General features: G+C 38.9%; 1 protein-coding gene across 1 annotated transcript in view; it reads right to left on the bottom strand.

The window, feature by feature from the left end:
* Positions 1 to 21,405, bottom strand: part of abcg4a (ATP-binding cassette, sub-family G (WHITE), member 4a) — a 37,959-nt gene extending 16,554 nt beyond the window's left edge. Inside the window, exons 1-2 of the mRNA XM_038289129.1 lie at positions 20,530 to 21,405; positions 14,880 to 15,117 (exon numbers count right to left, since the gene is read on the bottom strand). Coding sequence (XP_038145057.1) covers positions 14,880 to 15,108 — 229 coding nt within the window. The 5' untranslated portion in view covers positions 15,109 to 15,117; positions 20,530 to 21,405. The remainder of the gene's footprint in view (positions 1 to 14,879; positions 15,118 to 20,529) is intronic.
* Positions 21,406 to 21,430: the final 25 nt, after the last annotated feature.

A 21,430-nucleotide genomic window follows, 5' to 3' on the forward strand; every position in this document is an offset into this window, starting at 1 on the left:
GCATGGGGGTCGCGAAAGTCTTGGTTGATTACTTTTTTTAATATTCCCTCCTGCAATTTTTTTGCACTAATTAAAATGTCTTTAAATGCACATTAACATGAATTCAGCACACTGTAGTAAACAGATAAATGAAAGCAGAAGATGTCTTTCAGTCATCAATGCACACATTCAGCGACACACAGGAGCTCTTTCAAACCTGGGCACCGTTTCATTCACAACACCTGTCCCATCAACCAGGAATCAGAATCAGAAATACTTTAATAATCCCAGGGAGAAATTACTTGCGTTACATGACTCCATATGTAATGGAGTGACTATAGGACCAGTTTGATAAAACACAATTTCATACAATATATATAATTAGGGGGTCCCCGCTCTATCTCGCAATCACTTTGGGGGTCCTTGGCTTCGAAAACGTTGAAGACCCCTGCTATAAACCTATTATTTTCCTTCCTAAAGCCCCCACATCAACTTGTTCAGATTTCCGCTCCATGATTATTATTTATCATTGATTATTAATAATAATACATTGATAATTATTTATATTATAATTTATCAATATTAATCATGACTTTTATGAATTGTATTGATGATAATTGGGCTATAAATGGATTAAATTAGCACACAATTCTGTGATCATAATCAGAAGCTAGAAAATATGGGCTGTGAAACATGACTAATTTGAACAACAGAGTATTCTAAAAATAAGTATGATGCAGAAATGTCTTTATGACAGCTTTGTTTCCTCCCCTGAAAAACTGAGATGATGAGCACAGGTGCAGAGAAGCAGCTCAACAAATCTGAAGCAGAGATTTAAACATTTCCTGTCCTCCCTCCCTTCCCTCCTCCATCCTCTGCATTTTTTTCTGTTTAAATCCCGAATTCGGTTTATCCAGATACTATATCCCCAGGGATGAGATCACCTCTGACTATAAAAATGGGTCACAGCAGCTTCATCCAAAGCAGCGATAGACTGCAAGCCTCACAAAGAAACAGCCCACAATAACAAAAGCAGATAGAGGGCAGATCACCCGGGAATTTAGTCCAGCTGAGACCTTCGCCAGGAATCTATATGGGTCTAAATTTACCAGCTTAAAAAATCAACAACTTGTTGTTATGATCTCCTGCCTGCCACAGACCTTTAGAGACGTGAGTCAGGCTCTTCAAAGGATAAATGACATCACTGATTCTGGGCTCATGATTCATGCAATCCATATTTCTCCTTTTTTCTCTCAGCTCCATAGACATTGTCTGATTCAAAACATTTGAAAAGAACTGGCTGCCTTTCTCCTTTAAAGAAATAATATCTGTCCAGTAAAAGCGTACAATCGAATAAAAGTAAACATTTTTGGGGAAATGCACATAGAGATGGGTAATAAGTAGTTACATTCACCCAGTTATACGACGATGACTGAAAATCTGAATCTAAGAAACAATATTTTGTTCTTGATATGTCCCCTTGATTTGCGCAGATAAGTTAGACAGTTTGTAAATGGAATACTATGATTTAAGTTTAAAATAAGACAAGCTGCTCCTCGATTTTATTTCACATACATAAATTCTATTTTTCTTAATTTAAGGGCAGAAATACTCATTGCCTGAACAGATCATCGTATTTACTTGTTAAAATTGGTTACAAAAATGCCTAATTTAAGACTTTTTAAAAACTTATTTCTACATCAGTTTTGAAGTGGGAATTTACTTGAGTAATGTTTTGACAAAAAACAAACAAACGTTTTTTCAGTACATTTTACTTGTACTTAAGTAACATTTTCATAACGTTCTTTTACTTTCTTACTTTAGTAAAATTACTTCGGACCATAAAACTTTGCAAGACTTTTGCAGTTTTGGTTTTACAGATCAAACTGTTTTCTGGTTCAAAAATGATCTTGAAAATAGGACAGAATATATAAAATCTAATAGTATGTAGGGATGCATATTAGGTCCTCTTCTATTTTAAATTTACATAAGTAATTTGGAACAGAATGTGTCTGATGCAAACTTTCATTTTTATGGAGCCTAGGTGGAAGTTCAACTGAAGAAACTGATTGCTCACCTACATCCACCTACGACACAGCCAATCAGCTTTGAACCACGCCTCCACGAAAGCCAATCGGCATCCAAAGTTCATCCTAAAAGGCCTCTGATCTGCAAGTTGTCTGCTACCTAGTGCGCAGGTGGTGGTTGCGCTGTGACTTCATTCAGATGACCCCATTTCAACCCACCTCCACCCCTTCTCCACCATCGTTCTAAAATTTCATCAGAGTGTCATTCCTCCCGGACTCCTGCATTCCACGTCTCATTTCAACCAGTCCAGCAGAAGACCGCCATGTTGCGCCTGGTTCAGCCAGAGGTTTCTTCCCCATGGAGAGTTTTTCCTCTCCACTGTCGCTTCATTCTTGCTCATCATGGACAGGTTTTCTCAAACTGGACTTCCATCTTCCAGGTCCCTGAGTGAAGCTCTATTATCAGCTCACACAGTCCACTGGATCTCCCCATAAAGCTCAGCATACCGTCTCGCTAACAAGCAGTCTACAGACTGACCAACTTCATCTATCTCCACTCCACCACCAGTTTCAGGCCTGGGGGGGAAACAGCCCTATTCTTTACACCTGTTCATGTATATCTATCAAAATTAAGCGCTAAAGACGAAAGTAATTGTATCAATAAATTTGGCCTAATTGTCTTTTCTCTACATGTAAGTATTTCAGATTGAAATAAAGATGACACAGTGTCTTTATTTTCTTTGTTCTTTATCATTTTATTGCACTGGAGTCCTCTTACTGCGACAGCTGAACTTTTACAGATAGCCTCAGTTTCTATCCAATAATCTTTATTATATCTAAAACTTTATGTAATACTGATAAAACAAATGTAATGCATTTTTCTAGATCCAAGGGGACTAAAAATCCCCTCAGTGGTTCTCTTGTGGATGAAATCAAATAGAACTGGTACACATATATAGGTATGGCCACATTGATATATCACACCTTCACTTTTAAACCTCATTTGGAAAATCTTGTAAAGGGGCTAAGATTAAAGAATACGTTTTTATTTTTCGTAACAAGTGGTGTATTTTTTACATACTTTTGGTGCAACCTTAACGTCTGTGTTGGACTTTGGATGATGCCTTAATCTCGATGTCTCTGGATGCTGTCTGTCTCTTCTTTTGGTTCATTACAAATTGCAAAATGTTGATACACAATGCTTCAGAAAACTTGTAAATTAACTGAATTTACTTCACTGAGTATTCAATAGTATTTCCTTGCTTTTAATAATTAGACGTTTTTCTTTTAACTGTGTAACTCTGAGTTTTATTTATTGCTGTTTCTTCACAGGGACTACCTTGAAAAATAGATTGTTTATCTCATATGGTCTATCCAGGGTAAATAAAGGTTGAAAATAAAAAGAAATTAAAACATTTGGCTAATCCATCTGCTTTGAGTAACTCCACTGAAAAACAAATATGTTTTTTTGTTTTGTTTTTTGTGCTCCAGACAAAGACACACAGTTAATGTTTACGTCACAATGAGTGCTCCTCTTTGGTACAAAAGATAACTTTATATTTGGCAAACCAACCATGACATTTGGAGGTCAAGCTAATACAGTAAGTTGTAAATATTATCACTGAAGATCATTCACCGTGTTTGAAAATTTTTAAATGACTTAGTTTGAGATTTGTTTCATAAGTTTTATATTTTAAAGAAAATGTGTTAAATGAATAAATGTGTTTTTTCTGCTGGGATATATTATCAACTGTTATCAGTTATGTAAATCGTTTGTTTTTGTTATTTTATTAGTCTTTAATATAGCAGAATTTGCACATACATTTACATTTTTGTCTGTCTTATTATCTATTTTAAACAGTAAATAGGATGCTATGATGAGTAAAGTTATCCCTTTACCAAATACTCATTTTTATTAGAGCAAAAATATATTGACATATTACTACTTCTGTTTGAGTACTATTTTTTGGGGTACTCTTACATGTTTTGACAGCCAAAGGATACTATATCAAGCCTTTTAGTGACTGGCAAATGGCTTAAATAGATGTCGAGAAATAAATAAATGCATAAATGAATAAATGTTTATCTCCTTTTTACTGGAAGGAGACTGACTGTCGACTCAGAGCTCTCAGAATCTTTCTCTGACTCAGATTTACTCACATGAGCAAGTTTCAGCCATGGCCCTGTCTACACTGTGCTATCTACAGACCATGGTGCTATCCGTGGTGCTGAAGTAATAAACTGTGCCAGTTTTCTCTCAGCCTGATCATCCTGTCAGTTATAGTTTGGCTTTATATTTTCAAATACTTCTACTGCAAATACTACCACAATTTTTATGGTTAAAAAGTACTGATATTTACAAAATAAAAATAAAATTAATCATAGTAAAAGAGCAACCTGATATCCATTGAGGCAAATTATCCTTGAGAATCTGGATCTCTATGAAATAACTCCATAGCATTGGATTCAACTATAAATCAAAATATTTAAGTTAGAACAAATCTAAAAACTTTATTGGTTTTGATCATGCATGTTAGGTAAAAAAATGTCTATAGTGGTAAAATAAACTTGCCGATTTCAGTATTGTAACTCTTCATATGACTCAGTATCCATGAAGTAGCTCTTAGCTTCAAAATGGTGACCCTGTGTCTATACTAATGGCACTGCACCAAAAGGAAAATGAATGAGAACAACATCCATATATAAAAAATAATTAATTAAGGACAGACAGGATTTTTATGAAGCCTTTTGTAATGATTCTATATATATTTATACATCCATGCTGTCTAAATTCATAATATATGATTATACATAATATATAATATATAACTCTTGGTCTTTTTTTTATCTTAAAATACATAAACTATCTCTGAAAAGGGTATCAATTCTGTATTTTTTAATTTTGAAATGAGTATACAACAATTATTCATGTGAATAATTAATTACTGTATTTGTATTGGTTTGTATTGGCAAATGCCAACTTAGTTACACTCATAAAATCATTTTACCCAAATCTTAAGATTTATGTAATTTTATTGCATAATAAATTCTCATTTATTTTTCTCAAAACATAAATTCAACAAAAATCTATTGTATGCATGAAGCTGTTGCAGAACTGGAGAGCTCCCTCAGTGACAGACTGCTCCACCCAAAATGCACCATGGAGCGATATCATAGATCCTTCCTCCCGGCAGCTGGAAGACTCTATAACCATCACTGTTCCCAACAACCTCAATAAGTTGTTCATGCATTCATTCATGCTGATTTTGCAGTTTCTATCTTAGTCAGTTAAATAACATGCTTCTGTCATTTTGCACATCTCTGATGATGCTACTATTTTTAAATATCCATTAAAATGTCCATAGATGTATATTGGTTATTTATTTTCCAGGTGCACAGTTTTATGTTGTTAAAAACACTTTACAGTACAGTATTTTATTTTTTATCTTTTAACTCTTAACTTTTATGTTATTCTTATACATTTTTCTAAGGTCCAGATTTGTGTGACCATTTTTCTATGATCTATTTGCCGCTGTAAACAACAGAATGTCCCCAATGTGGGATAATAGAGGGATTTTCTATTCTATTCTATTCTAAATAAAATGTACATGGTGTATATTTGTTAGAGTGATAATTATAAAATTATTGTGTGGACATATGAAACATTGAAAGAAAGAGGATGTTACATTTCTATGCTGTGAATCAACCAGAAGGGTCATAAACTTTTATGACCTCCAGTCAGAATCACACGGTTGTGTGACTTCCATCCAGCCAGTTGGTCAATTCACACTATCTTGTTACCTGCATCCTCCCAGACAATCATTACTGGCCCTTCTGTTTTAGGCCGCCTGTTTGATGTTGTAAACTGTTAATAAAAGGCTTTGCCATGAAGGGATCTGTGTGAGAAGGTGCTGGTTTTTTCCGAGCCAGCATCTTCTCTCCACCCGGCACACGCTGACGTCACAAAACCCTGTCTCTGTGTTGATCATTTCCTTTTAATCTTTTAAACTCACATTTTTCTGGATTAAAACCCAACAATATTCATTAGGTTAAAATAGTGAATTTATTTAAAATGCCTAATTGTCAGGTTTATGAATTTAGAATTGATAGTTTACTTACATAAAATTAATACTAAGGAGTGTATTTATTTCAAATACATAAAGTTTATTGTTTGAATTGTATAATCATCAGGTCACCTTTATGTCATGATGGGTTTCAGAAAAGCCCAGTATGCAGAACACCACGGAAACAGATGAAAAGTTTAACAGAGTTTATTGAATACAAGCACATGGAATAGACACTGGAACTGGTTCAGGCCTGGGGGCAGGTTCACTGGAGTCTGTGAGGATGACAGTTCATTTAGCTTGGGAGCAGAAGAGTTTGAGTTTGAGAGTTTCTGATTGATACCTTGAGGAGTCCGGGTTTGGCTTTGAGAGAGGAACTGTTGGGTCCAGAGACTGTTTTGTTCAGCAGAGTCCAATAACCGCTTCAGCGCCTCACTTCTAACTTGAGGGCAGACCTTGGCTTTGGGTTTCCAGCTCTTAGTCCAGAGTAGCATGGGGATCCAGAGAAGAGTCTTCAGGTTTTGCTCAGAGGGCAGGCTTGGCAGGTTAAGCTCATCCAGAGCTTACAAGGGAAACAGGTTTCCTGAAAGCAGAGACAAGGAGGGATTAGAATCCAATCTGATCAGAGACAACAAAGATTCTCAGGTGATGCTAGGCTCAGGTGCTAACCAAACTGGATCAACACTGCGGCGTATAGGCAAGGTCTGAAGGCAGGTTATATACTGGAGGATCCTCTAATGATGAGATGCGCCTCAGGTGTGTTGAAGGCTCGGCTCAGGAGGATCCACGGCGCACTCTGCTGGAGAAAGGTGGAACAGCTCCAGATCCCAACAGTACCCCCCTCTCAACGACCGCCTCTTGGCGGTCCAGAAGACGTCGACGGGAGGGAGCGCTCATACTCCTCGATCAGAGACGGATCGAGGATGTAGGAGCCAGGAACCCACTGGCGATCCTCCGGACCGTAGCCCTCCCAATCGACGAGGTACTGCCATCCGCGACCTCGCCGACGGGAGTCCACGATCCGGCGGACGGTGAAGGCAGGATGTCCATCGACTTCCAGGGCGGGTGGAGGGGAGTCGGATGGAGGGCACAAAGGGCTAGAGACCACTGGTTTGACCTGGGAGACGTGGAACGTGGGATGGATGCGAAGACTCGAAGGAAGGTGCAGGCGTATGGCTGAAGTGTTAATCACCTGGGCAATCTTGTACGGACCAATGTATCTAGGAGATAACTTGCGAGACATCCCCTTGAGGGGAATGTCCCGGGTGGAGAGCCATACCTCCTGACCAACGGTGTACTCTGGGGCAGGACGTCTCCTTGAGTCAGCGAAGCGCTTGGTAGTTTCAGAGGAGCGGTTGAGAGTAGCGATGGTGTTTCTCCAGATACGTTGACATTGACGGATGTGATGGTTGACTGATTGAACCGAAATCTCTCTCTCGTCTGCTGGAAAAAGAGGAGGTTGATATCCGAGACTAACCTGAAAAGGTGACTGGCCGGTGGAAGCAGACTTGAGAGAGTTGTGGGCGTATTCAATCCATGTGAGGTATTGGCTCCAGTCGGTGGGGTTATTGGAGGTCAGACAACGGAGAGTAGACTCGAGCTGCTGGTTCATTCTTTTGGTTTGACCGTTTGACTGTGGATGATAACCTGAGGTGAGTGAAGACTTACAGTTGAGTGCTGCGCAGAAGGCCTTCCAGACTTGAGAAATGAACTGGGGTCCGCGGTCAGAAAGTATTTCCTGGGGGATTCCATGAAGTCGAAAAACGTGTTTAACCAGGAGCTGGGCGGTTTGGAAAGCCGTGGGAAGTTTCCTGAGGGGGATCAAATGGCAAGACTTTGAAAATCGGTCGATGATGGTAAATATTGTAGACATAACTCGGGAGATGGGGAGACCAGTGACGAAGTCGATAGCGATGTGAGACCAGGGACGAGTGGGAACTGGAAGAGGATGCAACAGGCCTGAGGGTGGTTGATGTGAGGTTTTGTTTCTGGCACAGGTAGAGCAAGCCAAAACATATTCTTTGACATCCTTGTGCAGGGTAGGCCACCAGAAACGTCTAGAAATTAAGGCGATGGTTCTGCTCAACCCCGGATGAGCGGAAAACTTGGCTGTATGCATCCATTGTATCAGGCGAGATCTGACTGAAGAAGTCCATTGAAACAAAAATCCTTTACAGTCCTTCATATTACCTGAAAACTTTTCAGGAAGACTAGGGCGGAACTCAGGTGATGACGTCACTGCCGGTGACCTCGGAGGCGGAACTGGACCCGGAAATGGTTGTGCTGCCGACGTGGCGTTAGCACTGCTCATGTAGTTAGCATAGTTTTGAAGCATTTGGTTATGGTAATTGACCATATTATGCAACTCACGGAGGGTTAGAGTTTGTCCTTGGATTTGAGCATCTTGCTCCTCCAACCGACGACGGAGGTGATCTGCTGGGCCTTGTGTTTGGCCGCAGTGTTCTGTCATGATGGGTTTCAGAAAAGCCCAGTATGCAGAACACCACGGAAACAGATGAAAAGTTTAACAGAGTTTATTGAATACAAGCACATGGAATAGACACTGGAACTGGTTCAGGCCTGGGGGCAGGTTCACTGGAGTCTGTGAGGATGACAGTTCAGTTAGCTTGGGAGCAGAAGAGTTTGAGTTTGAGAGTTTCTGATTGATACCTTGAGGAGTCCGGGTTTGGCTTTGAGAGAGGAACTGTTGGGTCCAGAGACTGTTTTGTTCAGCAGAGTCCAATAACCGCTTCAGCGTCTTACTTCTAACTTGAGGGCAGACCTTGGCTTTGGGTTTCCAGCTCTTAGTCCAGAGTAGCATGGGGATCCAGAGAAGAGTCTTCAGGTTTGGCTCAGAGGGCAGGCTCGGCAGGTTAAGCTCATCCAGAGCTTACAAGGGAAACAGGTTTCCTGAAAGCAGAGACAAGGAGGGATTAGAATCCAATCTGATCAGAGACAACAAAGATTCTCAGGTGATGCTAGGCTCAGGTGCTAACCAAACTGGATCAACACTGCGGCGTTGAGGCAAGGTCTAAAGGCAGGTTATATACTGGAGGATCCTCTAATGATGAGATGCGCCTCAGGTGTGTTGAAGGCTCGGCTCAGGAGGATCCACGGCGCACTCTGCTGGAGAAAGGTGGAACAGCTCCAGATCCCAACACTTTATGCAATCCAAAAAGTAAACGTTATGTATGTGAAAAAATTCCCAGATCAGTATACATTTTGAGTAAGTTTACTTAATAAATACTAAATACATTATGTATTTCAAATAAATAACCTTTATTATACAAATAATTATGCACCATATAAGGTTATTTTATTGCTTTGTCTTCAATTTATCTAGAGAAAATTGAATGTGAATTCATTATGTAATAAAATTACATAGGCCGTTTCTCAATATGCGTTCTTGAGCGTTTTCGTGTGCTCGTGTACTCGTGACACGTCATCAGCCTCAGCCCGAGTACCGTTCCAATTGTCGAGAACGCCAGATCGAGAACGCATCAAATCCCCGGATGTTGTTCTCGCCCCGCCCTCTTTATCGAGCATGCATCAGAGCAGACTTGTGCGTTCTTCAGACTGACCGCTTCCCCAGAATCCCCCGTGGCCGCAGCTTGATTCGAGACAGCGCTCACAGTGGTAAGTTAAACATTCTATTTTTTGCTGCTGTTGTTCTTCAAAAGTACGTTTTGAAATCGTTTGAGGCGATAACATTATACATTTAAGCCTCCCTGTGTGGCCTGTTTACAGAGTTAGTGCGAAATTAAAAAAAAAAGTCAGACTTTGAGCGGACCAGAGTGACCAGCAGACCTCCGAGGGTAACCGCAGCCAGGGCTAATGTTACCCCGTCTGTAGTGCACTTCTCTCGGTCTAGTTATGTGTGAACTACCGCTCGTTCTGATGGCGGTTTTTTGCTTTGATTCGGCCAATTTCGGTAATTTTTTTTTAATGTTTTTTAAGCTTTAGAAATTAAAAATATTGTTTTCAAAATGTTTTGTGTAGGGAATAAATAGTTTTGACTTTTAAAGAAATGCTAAAGAACATTGCATGTGATGACGTCACGAGTACGCTTCTGTTCCAATACACATACGTGCTTGCGTACTCGCGTTCTCGTGAATTGAGAAACGGCCATAATCTTAAGTTTTTGATGAAATATTTTTGTGAGCGTAGGACGATTCACTTGAGAGTATCACTGCTGCCACCTTCTTTTTCAGAGGGGTATCACATTCTCATGGAAACAACAAATCACCTGAAAGCGATGGGCTCCCCACCAGCTCCACCCTTTTAATAAAACCATCCATCCATTTTCTGTCACACTTATCCCAAGCGGGGTCACAAGGGGTGATGGTGCCCATCTAGAGCTGTCTATGGGCGTGAGGCGGGGTACACCCTGGACAGGTCACCAGTCAACGAGTTTTGGACTGTGGGAGGAAGCCAGAGAGAATCCACACATGCTCGTGGAGATAATGCAAACTCCATTCCAGAAAGATCCTGGGTCAAGAATTGAACCCGGAGCATTCTTTCTGCAAGGCAGCAGTGCTACCCACTGTGTCACAGTGCAACCCTCAAAATTTCTAAAACAATTCTTTCAATCTTTCAAAATAATAAACAATTTCTTAAATAAAATTCTTCAGATCTCAACTTAAATCTCCTGTTATTTCAGACTTTCTTAGCTAATGATGCAACATTCTCTTTCGGTTTTCCTCAGGGACTTTGGAATAAAACAATCTAAACAGGCCCACAGCATTACAGATCCTTCACTGTGTGCAACAGTATGGTTTAAATGCCTTCCCATATATTCTTAATCTTATGGTAGACCCACCTGGAGGGTTATTAGACCAAAATATTGATCCTATTTTTATCTGACCACAGCAGAAAGCTTCGACTCAGGAGAGTTTAGCAAACTTCCCCTGTTAATGTTTGTTATAGGGCAAAAAAAGAAAAAAGCTGTCATTGCTTCCTGACAACGGCATGTTGATGGCCCCTGATAGTTGTTGGAGAGTTGCTGTCTTTCTGAACTTCAGTTCCCCCACAGTGAGTTTCAGGTAGATGGATCAATTATCTTACCATCCTGCTCTCTGTGATCACTGGGGAAATAAATACGGCTCCAAAATCAGCCTTGCGGCCACCAATAAGAGAGCAGCCCAATGTGTCTTGTCAAATATATACTTCAAGGTGACAAAAGCACTTACAGTAGACTTCTGTTAGAAAGTGTCTAAAAAACACTTAAAAACTTTATAAATAAAACAAGGGCTTGCCTGTAAAAAATGCTTTAGTCATATTAATTATAGAGGATTTTTAGCCACACCAGAAGTTACATCGGCTTATTATCTTTGGAAAGTAATCATTTGCTATTGAAGAAATGTTCCAAAATTTAAGCTACTGTTATGGTAAACATTTTCTGAACTAAATTATGACTGCAATACAAAATAAATCTATACAAAGTGTTTGAATCAGAGTTCTAATCTGAAGTTAACTAACAAAAGTGGATTTGTAATTCTGTTAAGAGTTTACTGACCCACTTAAATGGTTAAATTTGTGTTTTCCAACTAAGCCCATTATCACAGGTGGGTAAAAACCAACACTTAGACATCTTGACTGCTTCTACAAACATTTGTGAAAGAAAAAGTCACTCTAGCTTGTCAAAATAATCACAGAGTTGGAAAATTAACCACCCAGGATTGGCTAATAAATGCCACCAACCTTCTGAGTCAATAGCTTCAATCCTCTAAACTTAGTGAAATCTTCAGATTAGCTCAGGAATGTCTCCTTGGAGCTTCATGTAACAGTGTTTGGTGGAGCAGCTGCATCTAAACCATTCATCATGGAGTGGAATGGAAAGCAGGGGAGCCAGTGTTGTAAAGCACACCACTGCTGAACCTGCTGAACCCTCTCTCTGCCTGGTAATCTAATGGAGGAATCTGGTTTGGCATTTATAAAGAAAACTTATCATAATAAGCAGTGAATTTCAAACTGCACTCCTCTGACCATATGATACGGGCAGAAACCTGTGCCATCAGGAGATAAATTTAAGCTGCCAAAAGTTCATCTGTACGTGGAAAATTCAAAATTAAACTTGATTTTCAATAAATTGCAACTGTTTAATTATATGAAAGTGAATGAAAACTTTAATAAAGTTCTCATTCACTTTCATATAATTAATTTTGAAAATTAATCCCTAAAAGTCTAACAAATTAAATAATTCTGTTAAAATTACAGTTTTTGGAAGCAAAGCTGTCAGTAAAAATGCTGGTAAAGTAAAAAGAAAAATCTCTTTTGAATAAGTTACGTCAGATATATTTTTTGTATCATTTGAGATACAGCAGGTCTTTCTGTACAACTTTATATAGATATATTCTGTTCACTACATGTGTCTGACTGTATAAGGTATTTCAGGAACAGAAATATCACACTAAAGATGTAAAGGTCTCAAAAACCCATTAATCATCTGTGATACACTTTATGTTAAAGGGTTAACACGCTTTGATACTATATCTTATTGCAGTGAAAATTTAAGTTTTATCAATTTTACTTTCAGGGGAGTGGGTAGCACTGCTGCCTTGCAGCAAGAAGGTTTGGGTTCGATTCCTGGCCCTGGGTCTTTCTGCATGGAGTTTGCTTGTTCTCCCTGTACATGTGTGGGTTCTCTCTGGGTACTCGGTTTCCTCCCACAGTCTAAAAACATGACTGTTAGGTTCACTGGCTTCTCTAAATTCTCCTTAGGTATCAGTGTGTGCGTGAATGGTTGTTTGTCTCTGTGTTGCCCTGCGATGGACTGACGATCTGTCCAGGGTGTACCCCGCCTCTCGCCCATTGACAGCTGCAGATAGGCACCAGCATCCCTCGCGACCCCAGCAGGGATACGCGTAATAGAAAATGGGTGGATGGATAATGTCCCTTTTAGTTGTAGATGCTAAATTAGCACTGCGAGCAGCAGGTTTTACATCATCAGTGTTCCCCTTAACCCATAGATAACTGTCTCCCAGTGTTATGCTAAAGTAGCACCATGAATATAGAAATTACTGGATAGAACAACACAGCCTGTTTAGACTGTGACATGCAGGGACATTTTTTTGCCTGACAATATTTATGCATGATGTAATCAACCAGAGATGGGGGATGTGGACCCGTCATGTCATCTCAATGTCATGTGTTTGTTTAGTCCAACAACTGAACCAGGTGAGTCCAATCTGCACAGTAAATTAAATGCAGATTGGACTCACCTGGTTCATGTGAATCTGTGTTTGTTTACTCTGGTCTTTTTCAAAGACCCAAATGTGTGGTACAAAAAAATGTAAGAATGAATTTTTCAAGGCAATAAAATACAGTTTTTATGTCAATTTGTTCAGTTCAAATAGTTTAATAAGGTTTTTATTCAGTGTCACATAATTAAACACAATTTTAAACAGTTTAGTGAAATATACTTTCCAACTAATATGCTTATTTTTTAATTTTACTTCTACAGATTCACTCTGGGCAATTTGATTAAGTTTCTGATGGATAGGTTTCAACAACTTATGGAAATTCTTACCGTGCGTGGTGTGTGTGAAGGCCAGAGCTAAGTACAGTACCCAAAAAATATTTATCACAAAATAACATAATAAAACACTTTCCCAGCCTTTTTTTAATTTTATTATTATTATTATTCTTTAGGAAATAATTAAGAGATTCCAACAAAAATATTGACTGTTGTCTGTTTATTTAGTTAATTTGAAATAGCTCCAGTTAATCTTGGTGGGTAAAGTAACTAGAAATTTTGGTCTAGTAGCAATACTCTAACAAAAATATTACCCAAGTCAAAGGTAAAAAGTATATGGCCGAGTACAACTACTCCTTAAAGTACAATTCTTTCCTAAATGTATTCAAGTAAATGTAACTCTGCCCTCAATAAAGGCAGAGTGAAAACATTCGCAAATATAGTGGGTGTCAGGAATTAACAAAGCAACCTTTAATGCTCTTTTACTCTTTACACAAAGAAGGAGTGGTTTTCATCAGGCAACATTTCTGTTAAATGTCAAAACAGCTGCTTGTGTCCTTAAAGAGAAAATCAGAAAAGCATGGAATCATGTTCAATTTATGATCAGTAAGGGCGGATTAGAGACTAAAACAGAGTTTCATCAAAAAACAAGGTTTCCTCAATGACGGAAATTAAGAAAAGAGAAGTTTCGGTACATTATCGCTCTTTGATCTATCCCCTCATCATTACCCTCCATACATCCAGAGTTACACAACAGAGCAGCAAACACTCCACTGCCAGACTTTAATAAAGCTGTCAATATTACTTGAAACTAAAAATATCCCCATGGAAACATCTCACACCATGTGGAGAATGTCAACACGCCTTGCTAAATCAACACAGCCACAGCAGCCAGGTGAGTTGGGATATTCAGGTTAGAATGAATGATTACTGTATTGAGGACAGTGAGTTCATTTGAACATAGTGTATTAATTGTGTGCTGGACTCCACCGCCTGTAACACAACAAAGGCAAAAGAGATGCAAGCAGTGTGCAAACCTGCTGTAAATTATTTACTATGTCTAAACTCTGCTGAGAGCAGCAAAGCTTGCAGGGAAGGAGGACCGGCTGCTCCTGCATGCTGGATGTCTGTGTGTGCAACAACATCCTGGATGTGCCGGAGCAATAAAAAGAAGCAAGGAACAGGGAAAATACATTTCAAGAACTGTCAAAAAAAGCTTTTAAATACATGCATTTTTCTGCACTGCAGATATTGATCGTCATGGGTGGTGTTCACTTGAGCATCCATCATTGTTTTGTTTTTTTTGTTTTTTCCCTGAGCATGAGAGTGCAGTACCTCTCCTCCTCCACCAGGGGCCCTCCCGGATGGTGTAGGACAGCTCGTTGAACTCCAGGTCCACAGCGGAGCGCCGCGGGAGGTGGGAGAAGCGCTGAGCTTCTGTGATGTGGTTCTCCACTTTCTTCAGGTGGGTGAGCAGCGGCGCCTCCTGGGGCGCTCCTCCGGGGAGCTTGGTCTCCTCCATGGGAATGCTGACCGAGCCAGGGTCCAGAGTTTTCTCAGCCATCCTGAAAGGCTGCAGGGAAGACACAATTCATTAAATACAAAAAAAAAATCAGATAAAATCCTAATAAACTATTTTTTCTTTGGCTCTCATGCGCAGTTTTATTTTATTTCACCAATAATTTATTTCTGATTGTTTTGATAAGCATAATAATAATAATAATAAAAAAGAAATCTCCAATAAGGGTCATGACCCATGCTTCAGTTATAATAATACAATAAAATACAAATCAATAAAGTACAACTGGATAACTTGTTCTGTTATTGTTATTTCGAAATTTGAGGTATTTTCAGCACTTAAGGACATACAATTAAGATTTTTGACACTTTTTTACACACCATTTTCTTTCTTAGAAAAATTGTGCAGATATGTGTTTTCTCAAGTATAATAAAAACAATTAATAAATAACTCCCCTTTATTTCAAATAATCAAATGCAACAAACTCTAACTGGATAACTGACTGAGTTAATATATAAATATTTAATATTTGTTTTATTTTAATAATTGGAGGTATTTTCTGCACTTACATTAAATTAATTCAAGTTTTTTCACACTTTAACACAATTCATAGACACAATTTATTGTTATGATAGTGCAGTAAAACACAGCATGATTACAAACTGGTATGTAAAACATAAAAATATAAAGTACTCACACATTTAACTAGAAGTATAGATAACTGTAAAAAAAAATGCCTCTGCTAAAAGTGAAAGCAAGTAAAAAAAAAAAATACAGGTTTAGAACCTTAAAAACTAAATTCCTACAATAATAAACAAAAAAAAGGTTAATTGATTTTTCTAATATATATATATTTTTGCGCACTATGTAAGGAGAAGGAACATAACGAAATACTCGTTCCAGTTGTGTTCTAATTTTTAAGTTCAGTCAGGATATTATATATTAAACTGAACAGAAATCCTGCATGAGCAGCTGAATACTTTTAGAGCTTCGATATTCACAGCGTTGAAGTTGCAAATAGCATTACAATTGAAATAGAACCTGAAACATAATAAACATTTCAATTTGAAATCTAATAAGAGGGGGAAAGGGTGGATAATGTTGTGCATCTCAGAATCTGATCCATCATCTTAAATGTCCACCCACGTCGCTAACAGTGTTTTTCTCTAAACGGTCTGGGCTCCAACTGGACGGATTCCCTTTACTGTCTTGATTTTCCCCGTTTTCTTGCAGCTGTTACATCATACCACTATCTATTGAAGTAACAAGCCAGTTTTAAGAAAGAAAGGAGTAGAAAGTACAGATATTTGTGGTCGAATATAATTAAAGTAGAGATGCAAAAAGCCATAATTAGAGTAAATATTTGTACTTCATTATATGACACCTTCGCAAAAATACTTAACAAAAAAACGTTTGAAGATGTTTAGTGCCTCTCCATCAGTCCTCATCACTCATATACCTCTAAACACACCCCAGCATCTAATTACATTAAGAGGTTAACTAATTGAAATAGAGTCCACCGATATTTAATTTAACCTCAGTACAAATCAAGCCTTTCAGTGAAGGTTTAAGGGGTTTGTTAGACCACATTAGTAAAGGAACAGCTTCACTGAGAAAATGAAGCAGGAAGAAAGTTCTGAAAAAGTGTAATGCAAGGTCAGGTTTCCAGATGAACTCCTTAAGTTTGAATCCCACAGAAGTCTGTTCCATCATCCAAAGCTTGTATGGGAAAAATTGCAAACATACCAAAAAATGTGTATATCTACTTCAAATGACTGAAAGCAGAGTCTTAATCCAAGAAGCCCAAAGGTCCAACGCTGGAGGGGCTGCAGAGATTTAAAGCTCAGGTGGGAGGATCTGGCAATAAGATGACTGCTCTAGTCTCTATGGTGAGTATAACTGTAAGAAGAAAACTAAATGTTGAAAGGAAGCCATGAAAAGTCCAGACTGCTCCTTGTCTCAAGGAAACATGGGGAAGACGGGGCTGAAAATGAAACATTTTACCTACATGCAGAACACTGTGTGTCATCTGAAAACAGCATCTCCAGCATGAAACATGTTGGTAGCAGTATCATGCTGTGGGATGGCGTTTCTTGAGCTGGGTTAAGGAGGGATTTATGGGAAAACCTATCAGAAAAAGTTCTAGACTGAGGCAGAGGCTCAGAAGGCAGGAGGACTCTAAAAAAATAAAGCTGGACACTGGCCTAGTCAAAGCAAAAACTTACATTTAATAAAGAATCCATAAGAATTGAATAAAAAATACTGTTCATATATTCTCCCCACCCAGCTGGTCCAAGACGCCTGGCTCAGAGGATTTGCAGCAGTAATTTCAAAAAAAGGACGCTCCACAAAAAGTATTGACTTGGGCTTTTATAACTTTCCTTCTGCTTCCCATGCACTACTTTGTGTTGGTTGCTCAAATAAAATCCCTGAAAAATGGATGTGTGTGGTTGTAACTTGACAAAACATACAACAGTTAAGAGGTATAAATACATTTGGAAGTCGCCATTTTCAGTTTGATGCCCCATAAAGTGCTAAGCATGATCTGACAAGCATTTAGTGGATGGAGGAGCTGCGTAGAGCCAATGAAATTGTGAGGCTCTGGTTTCAGTCCTGCAGCACACTTACAGTCCTGTCCTGCTGATTCAGGAGAACTTCCTCCCAGACCAGCCTGTCTGGCTGCAAATATTAGGCACCTCGTGCTCAAGAATCTATCCCTTTTCCCAACTATTTTAAAACAAAAGCAAGCAATATCCCTCCAATGGGAGCAAACAGAGAGTAGATCAACAGAAGTTTGTATAAAGGTTATGTATAACGGTGAATAAATTAAAAACTTTTCAAACTTAACCATAACACCTTCTGAAGAATGATATTCTGGCTTTAAACAATAACTTCAATTTAATATCTGGAGGCTTCATGCAGCTAAGAACGCTTTCTGTCTTCTGCAATGTAATCACAATCAAAAGCAGGACACATTTGTATAAACTAAGGTGTTTAACAAAGAATCCAGATAACAGAATGTTATAGAATAACTTCAGCACCTCAGAGCAACTTTACAAAATGCACCCTAGACATTCAAAGACTTGGTTTGAAAAGCATAGTTTCATGACATGAAAACTAAGTTAACTTTTGATTTCTTAAAGTGCCCTGAATAATATGGGTTACACATTATCCGAATTAAAGGGAGTAAAAACGAAACTTTCTTAATGGATAAAACAAACTAAGCAACTAGAATAGAGGGAGCAACTTGTTTCTGACCAAATAAGCAGTAAACTTTGAAGCTACTTTTGCAGACTCTTTAAAATGACCTTATTGATTCTCACCTAAAGAACCAAATTATATTCTCAATGTGTTTTGTTTTTCCATTTACTTTTAAATTCTAATCCAATTAAGATCTAACAACCCCTGAAAAAGAAGCCCCACATGCAGTTTGCTGTTACACTCGAATTTCGCCCCCCCCAAAAAGAATATTTCTATTCTATTCTATTCTAAATACACTTCTCACTCATTTACTTGATATCTTGCCGCAGCTAAATGTTGAAATTATATTAATATTCACTGTTATTTCAGACCGAACCAGTCCATAGCGCTGAAAGCAAACACAAAGGAAAAGAAAAACGCCACCAGCATTTCACAGAAAATTTGGCAACAACCAAACACCTGGAAGCTCCCTGTGACCATCCCCGGCTGCTATGAGCACTGAAGATTTTGTATTGATCCCAGATTTTCCACGATCACTCAAGTATAAAAACCATGTTGATGCTGGTAGTCAGAAAAAAAGAGGTTGTTTGGCAAAGCTAATGTAGCATAATCAGATAGGTTATTATAACAGGAATACTATGGTAAATGGCCTGTACTTATATAGCACTATAGCACATAACACTACATTCAGTCATTCAGTCATTCACACACACAAACTCCAGGTGGCAAGCTACATTGTAGCCAGAGCTGCCCTGGGGCTCACTGACAGAAGTGAGGCTGACGTACACTGGCGCCACCACACCTCTGACCACCATCAGTAGACAATATAGGGCACAACGACACTGAAAGTCGGAACCGGGGCTTGAACCGTCAATCCTTCGATTTCAGGGCAAACTCCTACATCCGACGCCACTGTCGCCCTATATAGAGATTTTAACATTTTATCATGAAGACAATTGCTATCATGTCTGCTTGTTTATCCACAGCAACTGAAACACATACATAGCATCTTTAAAACACTAAGAACTGATATCAAAACCAGCCAAAAGTTGCTCTACCACGATGCAGCTTACTGCTGTCCAGCTCTACTGTCATGCCTATTTTGATGTTTCCACACACTGAATATAAAGGAAGCAGAATTTTTACTTTTTACTTTCCATTGAGAACTCATGGAATTCGTGGAAATCTATATTTTTGTTTTTATTGCAAGTATATATTTTTATGTTAAAAGAAAATTGACTACTGGTTTGAATTGTCAAATCATGAAAGAATGCAGCCCTGAAAACTGTCAAATAAACTAAATAATGATTTATAAATTAGGTGTCCAATCCAACTTTATCTATATAACACTTTAGAAACCAAAAGGGACTAAAGCACTGCACAAAATCAAATCTACAAACACCCTGAAATTCACTAAAATAAAAAATAATATATATAAAAAAGAAAGAGTACGAGTACAAGAGTACTATTTAACACTAGAGGGAAAAGAGATTTAAAATGATGGAAGCCTTTCATTTATGAGGTTTTCATCAACTTTTTGCTATTTTTGGCTCCACCTTTCTTTAAATACCAGTACCATTGTGCAGTCTGTGTTTTGTGGCATTGGGATTAAATTAGAAACTGGAAAATATTTCATAAAGAAGTCAAAGAGGTTGTGCTTCCTTTAAGCAATGACTAATGCTAACACACAGGGACAATGTCACACGCTTTCTTCGCACACACATGCAGTGTCACATAACGTCCTACAGGCTTGTAGTACTCCATCCACTCTGACCCACTTTATCCTGTGTTAGCATGAGGAAATAACTGATAAGAGAATAATAGGCGATAAAATTTGACTGTGGGTTTTTATTGATCATGCTACCATTAGCAGTTTCCCATTATCAGTTCTCTTATAATCCATGCCCAACACTGACAGACTTTAATGGCCTCTCTGTCAGAGAGAGGACTCCATGTTCAGCTCCAAACACAGGACATGTGAACAGTACAGGGCCATTGCAAAAGTCACCTCTAATGAGAACGGGAAACATGGCAATCATATGAATCTATGCAGCTTTGCAGTGGAGTGCTGATCCAGTGCTATGACTTTTTATATGGCCAGCACCTGTTAACCTGCACCAAATACAACAAACACTGGAAAGGGACCCATCAGGGAGATGCTTAGAATTAATTAGATATTGGTCTGATTTTAGAATATATATAAAGAGCTTTAACAGTCACTTTTATGCATGCTTTCACACCGTCACATGCAAATATGTAACATACTTGTTACTGTCTGTGTTGAAAGGACCAGGTGAGCAGCTCAGTCCTGGTTCTGTGAGAGCAACAGCGTTCAGTTGGTCTCTTCAGACAAAACAGCCCAATCCTTCAGCATCAAATTCTCCAGCACAGGAATACGAAGAAAACAAAAATGAATTAAATAAACAACCAAAACAAACAAGATGTTCAAATAGTCAATCCGAATAGTTTTCAGCTGGATTATCCTTATGGGTATCTCTCGGGGTGCGGCGCTCATCATCCCGCATCCTCAGCATCAGCAGCATCAGCACCAGCAGCCCCAGAGATTAAAATCATGTCCGGCCCGGCCTCAAACTAGGACTGCATCCCAGAGACTCGTCAGGGGAGCTGGGTGCATGTCATGTTTGGCTTTTCTCCTCGGGATTATATTTCTCCACTCAGGAACCGCGTCCACAAATATCCTCGGCTTCGACGTGCAGGACAGTTTTCATCATTCCCGTTGGTCTTTTGGAGCGGAGTGGAAAATACCGGATCGGATAGACGCCGCTGCTGCAAATGCCTCAGCAGCATCAGCTGCAGCCTGACGGAGCAGCCGCCGCTTCCCTCTTTAACCGGTTGGTGCGTCTGCGGGGCGCGCGCGCTGCCTGGGGATGGATGCAGGGCGTTCCTGGGAAGATGCTGGAGAAGGATATACTGCTGTGCTCCTGATAACTCCACTAACATCGATCCTTTATAACATTAATTTGCAATAATTATAATAAAGAGAAATTGTTCAATAATTGCATTAAAGTTTATGATCCTTTAAACGATTGTAATTCATGGAATCACTTAAAGTTACCTACAAAGTGGTTTTAAAGGAAAACAGAGAAATGTTTTTTGATATTGAGATGTATCCAGATGAATAAAGCTCTAAGGATTCAGATGGCTG

Source organism: Cyprinodon tularosa, unplaced genomic scaffold (assembly GCF_016077235.1).
Source record: "Cyprinodon tularosa strain WSP-4 unplaced genomic scaffold, ASM1607723v1 ctg263, whole genome shotgun sequence".
NCBI classification, from domain to species: Eukaryota; Metazoa; Chordata; class Actinopteri; order Cyprinodontiformes; family Cyprinodontidae; genus Cyprinodon; species Cyprinodon tularosa.